Source organism: Oreochromis niloticus, unplaced genomic scaffold, assembly GCF_001858045.2.
Source record: "Oreochromis niloticus isolate F11D_XX unplaced genomic scaffold, O_niloticus_UMD_NMBU tig00008305_pilon, whole genome shotgun sequence".
In the NCBI taxonomy this organism is placed as follows: Eukaryota; Metazoa; Chordata; class Actinopteri; order Cichliformes; family Cichlidae; genus Oreochromis; species Oreochromis niloticus.
The window spans coordinates 4,987-12,661 of NW_020329109.1; the positions used below are offsets into that span (position 1 = coordinate 4,987).

The 7,675-nt window shown below is 42.1% G+C and overlaps 1 protein-coding gene across 1 annotated transcript; it reads right to left on the bottom strand.

The window, feature by feature from the left end:
- Nucleotides 1–844: 844 nt before the first annotated feature.
- On the bottom strand, nt 845–7,003 carry LOC109199178 (TELO2-interacting protein 1 homolog). The gene is made up of 4 exons (XM_025905054.1): nt 6,960–7,003; nt 4,194–4,351; nt 3,734–3,874; nt 845–1,006 (listed from the first exon to the last, which is right to left on the bottom strand). Exons 2-4 carry the CDS (start codon nt 4,245–4,247, stop codon nt 845–847), a joined length of 357 nt encoding a protein of 118 aa, XP_025760839.1. The 5' UTR covers nt 4,248–4,351; nt 6,960–7,003.
- Nucleotides 7,004–7,675: the final 672 nt, after the last annotated feature.

Below are 7,675 nucleotides of genomic sequence, written 5' to 3' on the forward strand. Positions count from 1 at the left end.
TCTTGTCAGTCACATTTTATTAAGAGTTTAATTCTTTCTGCTTTACAGTGACTAAGAAACTGTATTATTATTATTATTATTATTACACACTGTTACACTGACGCACACACTGTTTAGGAGTGATACTTTACAGAACAGCAGGAAGACAGCATTTTAGATTTAAAGTAACATTTTAAATCCTATGTAGCAGGTTTGGATAAACTGGACAGAGGCAGGTGTAAACTTGTTACACAGCGCTGTAATCAACTTGTCTACTGTCACTGTCGACACAACGACTCAGTGTGAGTCCAGTGTTTTGAATCTTCTTCGGTTTTCTTTCTCTGGTGCCACATGATTAAGTACATCTCAAAACTCGGGTAAATAGAAAATAATAAAAAGGACACTGCTTAAAACTGTCATTCAACAATTACATTTGACCCTGAATTAGATAAGAAAAAGGATACATGGATGGCTTTAATGTTAGAGGAGTTAAAACAGTTGTTTCAGACAGAAGATGAAGTGGGGAGCTGCACCAAAGGCCAGTAACAGATAAATAAGTATTATTTCAACAGTAAAATGATTCTAGCAGAGTAATAACTATAGAGTACAGCTACAGAGTAATAATAACTGCAACTGCAAGGTCAGCACAGATATTACCTGACAGTCCCACTTTTTTCCTGTATTAACAATAACATATCGACAGTATTACAGTTGTAAAAACTCAAAACTGGCTGGTCACTAGAAGCTTTGGCTTTAAAGTTGGACAGCAGAATGTGAAGCTACTGTAGCAGAGTCCAAGTAAAAAGTGGTGAAGCACAAAAAAAATCTCGATGTGACATCGATGGAACAATCCTTCCACTGTTCATCACACGATGTAGGCGTAGTAGTAGCACACAGCTGATAACACAGCTAAAGGCGCAGCACCAGAATCATCTTCCACATGCTTCCTGTGGACTTGTCTCCAGTGGGCTCCCCTGATCGTACAGACGTGTGACTGGTGGAGCTGTAGGTGACCTGCACGGCAGCCCTGAGTCAGAAAGGAGAAGAGGTGGGTTAGACCCGGCTATAAACTCACGAGCTCAGACATGTGACTGCTTCATACTAGTGATGTGCGATACCACTGATTTCCTTTCCGATCCGATACCAAGTAAAGTTCAGGGCGACGATACTGATCCGATACCGATACTTTGTACAATAACGTATTTTATTTATTGTATTTTTTTATTGTAGTGTCATCATGATTACAGGACATCAGATTACTTGTTCTTATCACTTAATAATGCAGAATTCATCATATAGAAATAAAACTGAAGTTGTGCGCTATTTGAACATGTTGCCTGCCTGCAGCACTAAAGGACTCCATGAGAGACGTCTGTCTCGCCCTAGCAGCACCTGTCCCCGTCCTCCTCTTCAGTTTGCCTCAACATAAGCTCGTCATATTCTGTGATCTGATTTACTCTGAGGTGTTTGACGAGGTTAGTGCTTTTGCCACAACACCTCACTGTCTTGCCACATGTATCGCAAACTGCGTCTCGGGTGTTTGTGGAGGTAAAATACGTCCGCACATGTCTCCATTTACGCTCAGCCGTTGTGAGTGTGCACGCCAGGGGCTGCGACACATTTACAGGGAGTGCAGAATTATTAGGCAAGTTGTATTTTTGAGGAATAATTTTATTATTGAACAACCATGTTCTCAATGAACCCAAAAAACTCATTAATATCAAAGCTGAATGTTTTTGGAAGTAGTTTTTAGTTTTAGCTATTTTAGGGGGATATCTGTGTGTGCACGTGACTATTACTGTGCATAATTATTAGGCAACTTAACAAAAAACAAATATATACCCATTTCAATTATTTATTTTTACCAGTGAAACCAATATAACATCTCCACATTCACAAATATACATTTCTGACATTCAAAAACAAAACAAAAACAAATCAGCGACCAATATAGCCACCTTTCTTTGCAAGGACACTCAAAAGCCTGCCATCCATGGATTCTGTCAGTGTTTTGATCTGTTCACCATCAACATTGCGTGCAGCAGCAACCACAGCCTCCCAGACACTGTTCAGAGAGGTGTACTGTTTTCCCTCCTTGTAAATCTCACATTTGATGATGGACCACAGGTTCTCAATGGGGTTCAGATCAGGTGAAAGGAGGCCATGTCATTAGTTTTTCTTCTTTATACCCTTTCTTGCCAGCCACGCTGTGGAGTACTTGGACGCGTGTGATGGAGCATTGTCCTGCATGAAAATCATGTTTTTCTTGAAGGATGCAGACTTCTTCCTGTACCACTGCTTGAAGAAGGTGTCTTCCAGAAACTGGCAGTAGGACTGGGAGTTGAGCTTGACTCCATCCTCAACCCGAAAAGGCCCCACAAGCTCATCTTTGATGATACCAGCCCAAACCAGTACTCCACCTCCACCTTGCTGGCGTCTGAGTCGGACTGGAGCTCTCTGCCCTTTACCAATCCAGCCACGGGCCCATCCATCTGGCCCATCAAGACTCACTCTCATTTCATCAGTCCATAAAACCTTAGAAAAATCAGTCTTGAGATATTTCTTGGCCCAGTCTTGACGTTTCAGCTTGTGTGTCTTGTTCAGTGGTGGTCGTCTTTCAGCCTTTCTTACCTTGGCCATGTCTCTGAGTATTGCACACCTTGTGCTTTTGGGCACTCCAGTGATGTTGCAGCTCTGAAATATGGCCAAACTGGTGGCAAGTGGCATCTTGGCAGCTGCACGCTTGACTTTTCTCAGTTCATGGGCAGTTATTTTGCGCCTTGGTTTTTCCACACGCTTCTTGCCACCCTGTTGACTATTTTGAATGAAACGCTTGATTGTTTGATGATCACGCTTCAGAAGCTTTTGCAATTTTAAGACTGCTGCATCCCTCTGCAAGATATCTCACTATTTTTGACTTTTCTGAGCCTGTCAAGTCCTTCTTTTGACCCATTTTGCCAAAGGAAAGGAAGTTGCCTAATAATTATGCACACCTGATATAGGGTGTTGATGTCATTAGACCACACCCCTTCTCATTACAGAGATGCACATCACCTAATATGCTTAATTGGTAGTAGGCTTTCGAGCCTATACAGCTTGGAGTAAGACAACATGCATGAAGAGGATGATGTGGACAAAATACTCATTTGCCTAATAATTCTGCACTCCCTGTACAAAAGCAGCAAGCTGTCAAAATTCAATAAAACCTTCCCGTTGTGTACTCTGGATGAATTGTAGTATTTACAAAACTCGTATATATCCAAAAGCTGATGAAACAATTTCCCAGCAGCAGCTCTGAGTGAATAAATGACTGTTTACAGACTTAACGTGTCTGTATTTGTCAGTTCATCAATAAAAATATGAATAACAAATTTAAAAATATTCCAGCTGATGACAGGAGCTGACGAGTAGCCTAATTTACACCCACAAGTTGAATCAGCTGACACTTGCACCAAAGATCACAAAACACTATCAGCTTCATTTATCCAAAGTCCTACTTTGTGATTCTCTGAGACAGTTTGAAAAGCAGCCTCTAAGAAGGCATCCACAGTGATTTTTCTGTGCTGATAGAAGAAATGTTAGTTTAAAGAGTCTTCACATTACAACCCAAAGAAGAAAATAATAGAACTATTTCTGAATGAAATAAGCCTGTTGTTGGGCACCATCTTTCATTCTTTCACTACTAAGAGTTTAAAACTAAACGACTTGAATACTTTTGACTCACGTAATGAAAAGAGAGGTTTGTTTTACTTACCCTGAAGGCTCTGAGGACTGCTAATGGGTCATCGGCTGTGAGTCTCTGCAGGAGTGCTGGCCAGCAGCGATGAGCCATAGGCAGCAGTTCATTTTCCCTCTCACTCAGCACCTGAAGGCACAACTCCAGCACGTCCAGTACCTAAAGACAAAGACGCACAACACACCTAACAATTATCTCTGTTTTGATCCTGATTATATGTGAGCTGAAACTAATTATTGAGGTCTTCATTGAGAGCCCAAACTCCTGAGCAGGCACGACTTCAGCACAGACTTATTTCTGTTTCACTCCTGGACCAGACTGAATGTTTTTCCTTGATGAGCATTACACCAGTGAACAGTCATCCACACAGTTCTGACAGGATGAATTGTACCAACGCTGGCAGTCCTACCCTCACAAGAATGATTATTTTTGTTACTAGTCCAACAGTTGACTCTACATAAAACTACTGATACACTACCTTGAGTCGGAGCCTGAGGCTGGGATCAGACAGCAGATGAATGCAGCGCTCCATAACATCCTTAGTGATGCTGAGGTGGGAGGGAAGCTCTGCTTTCACATCAGGACTACCAATATCTTCAATATCTTCAACATCCTCACACTCAAGGGGAAGGACCTCTGCAATGGAGCACATGTACTGTGTTTGGACAAACTCAATGGACAAAAACAATTCATCTTAAACAAAAATCTGCAGGGAGTGTCGGGGAGAGCAGCCCCACAACTACAATTCATCTCTACACATCTGTCAGTCAGAGGCAACAGTATCGAACAGCAGTTCGAAAAAAAAAAAAATCAACGTCAAAGGAATGGTGTTGGTATTAAAATAAGAAGGTGTGTACAGAAAGCCCTTAGGTTCACCTTTCAGAAGAACATGTGCAAAATACATCAAACTCTACATTTCATCTCTTTAAAAAAATGAACACAAAAAGTCAAAGCAGCGTTGGTCAGGTTTGATCCTACACTGATCGTGTATTCATTCTCAACCCTGCAGCCCACGCTTCCCAATGTCAAGAATATGGTCATTCATACTAATAAGACCTTTAATAATAGTGCTAGTAAGTAATACTGCTGAGCGCTAATTAATGCGTCTCCATGCTGAGCCCACTCCTAACAGTAGAGGGCAGCAGAGTGATCACACCAGCTTAAAAGATGCGTCATATAGACTGGAGAAGCAGCAACACTGGCTGGTCTCAGATCAGAGGGCTTGATTTCCCAGCAGCTTCTTATCCAAAAATTCTCTTTGCTCTCAGGCACGTGAAGAAACAAAGAAAGGAAACTTTGGAGAAACCAAGCCCTCGTCTTACTTATGTATATGTATATATATATATATTTATCAACACACCTCTGGTTTAATATAGATTACGTACAGAGCAACATTTGTGTTCATTACACACAAACAGATTGGGCCGTTTCCTCGTACACAGACATCAGAGGGTATTTGGTTGCCGACATCCACAGAACAGCTTTGGATCATTGCTAGTAAAAAATGACATTAGTGCAAATATAACCCCAAAAGAAAAAAACAAGGTAGAAAAAACACATTGGTTGCAAGGTTATAGCACACTGGGGACAAACACGTTCTGTGGTCAGAGTGGCAGCAAGGTCTACATATAAGTGTGCATCAGGACTTGGCATCCTAAAGTTATCAGTCTTTCACACTCGTTTCAAAGCATATTTCTTCCTCGCCGTGCTTCATCTGCTAAATGCAGTAGCAAAAGAAAGAGTGTGTTTTTGTGGGGAAAAAAGAAGCTGTGGCTCAGTTTGCTGGTATCAACAATTTATGGAGTAAACTGACTGACGAGCAGGAAAACGCTAATGGTCTTAGAAATACAGGGTCTCTAATGAAAGGAGCTGATTGGCTCCTGCCATCAGCAACCAACAATGTGAATGATTGGTTGATCTGTGAGTGAGCTAAGCTTGCAACGGTAAGCACGAGTGAGAACCATAAACTAGAGCTAATGAGGCCAAAATCCGAGCTCCTTTTCGGCTCTGTGGACTAATTTATACCTCGTCTCTCCATCTTCCCTTAGTCCATTTGCAGCGTGTGACCTTAACAATAAAGTTGCTTTAACAGTAATACAAAAGTTTGGCGATGAGGAATAGAACAGTTTTTTTTTTGCTGGGACCAGCAAACAAGTCTGAATCAGATATTGAAGTAGTATAAGCAAAAGCTTGACACATGTAAGTTCTTCAATGTGAACCAAGAGTTCACACTGCACCCCTCAGCTAGGCCATACCATGTGTCCTCTGCTTAGCACCAGGCTTTAGGTCATGTGAATGTCAATAAACAACATTCAGTCTGCTAACGCTCAGTATTCACTAAATCACAACACTACTGACACCCAGCAGTGAAAAACAAAAAATGTGGAGAATTTCTAGACGTTATGAAATGTTAAGACTTTGTCACGGTATAAAATACAACCATCAGTAATCGATAGTCTGATCAATTTTTAGATAAATCGTGGCACCCAAACACTACGAAATTACAGCGTGAAAGTTAAAGCTGTACAAACAAAGGCAGGAGCAACCATCGCCCTAAATGTCGGGCATCAAAAGGTAAGGGTAAAAGCATGACTGTAGGGAGAAAAAAAGAAAGAAAAGCCGTGATGGAAATCCGATTTTCACATTTTCTGGACATGGTGTAAAATTCCCAATTCATTCTGAGATGAGATTAGTGCATCCTGTTTTTGTATTAAATTTGAATCCCTGTGAAAGAACATGTGGAAACAACTGCACCTGTGATGAAATCACTGCTGGCATGGGTTACACCTATCATGGGATACGTTTCACTGCTCCAAGACAACTGCCTAACGAGTACTAACATTTTGTAAAGCTGCGATCATTGTCCTCTTTTTTTACATTTTTTAATGCCGAGTGATGAATTTCTGCTTAGAGATTGTTTTAGATCATTTGAAACATAACATGGATATGAAGTTGGACATGATGGGAGAGCCAACAGCAAACAGCTGGACAAGTAGAATAGGGGATTATTTAGATTGTGTAATTATATATGCATGTATGTATGTTGTTGTGTGTGTTAAAATGGAGCTCAGGGTTGAATGGAGGAGGAGGTGGAGGACGTGGAGGAGGTTCCACTGAATGGGAGTTGGTGGGTTAGATTGTGATGATGGACCAGTAGAGTTTGCCTGGCTGTCCACAAGGGAGACTGATTTTAGCTGAGGGGGGATTCGGGTTTAGCAGGGTTCGCCTCTGCTTAGGTCAGTACCTGTGAAGTTGGTTGGTGAAAGGTGGAGACAGAATGGCAGAGAGATGCAGGAGTCGGGTGTGTCTGATGTGTAAGAGGTAGAGAAAAGAAATGCAGAAGGGTGATCTGCAGGGGACTGGTGCAGCACAGAATCAGTTGCAAGAGGAGAGAAGAACAAGAGGAAGATGATAATGGAGGTTTGACGATGGGCAGGGGAGCAGACATGCCAGTGGGGAGGTGGAAGAGGAGGTTTCCCCAGCTGATGTGGCAGTTTCATTATCTCCCTCCTGCTTTACTGACGCTCCCTCTTTCCTGTCATCCAGTAGAGTGCCTTCTTCCTGTCCTGCAGGGTTCTGATTGGCTGCAGGTGTACCTCGGTAGCTCCACCGTTAGTTGGTGATTGGCTTGTTGTGAACGACAGAGAGGGCATCAGACAGCCAGCGTGGAAGAAATGACTGCACGGAGTGAACACAGCACTGGTCATGTCCTGGAACAAATCAAATTTCACATTAGCCTAGCTTTTAAAGCCCAGATTAAGTCTGGGTCATGCATCCTCTTTAGATAAACATAAAAACTGTTCATACCTGGAAGCAGATAGCACAGATGTCATTATACTGCTCCAGCTGTGTATTGCTAGCTGTAGGGAGGCTTTTTATCTTGTTTACAGCATCTCTCCTGAGCAGGAAGCTCTGCCAGCCCAGCTGGGCTCTGAGCCAGACGTTATAGTACGAGTGGAC

Excerpts from the sequence above, each read along its gene's own strand:
- LOC109199178 (XM_025905054.1), bottom strand. The coding sequence starts at position 4,247 with ATGGAGCGCTGCATTCATCTGCTGTCTGATCCCAGCCTCAGGCTCCGA. Across the intron at positions 3,875-4,193 it reads GCCTCAGGCTCCGACTCAAG|GTACTGGACGTGCTGGAGTT; the intron begins GTAGTGTATCAG and ends CTTTGTCTTTAG. Across the intron at positions 1,007-3,733 it reads CAGTCCTCAGAGCCTTCAGG|GGCTGCCGTGCAGGTCACCT; the intron begins GTAAGTAAAACA and ends TTTCTGACTCAG.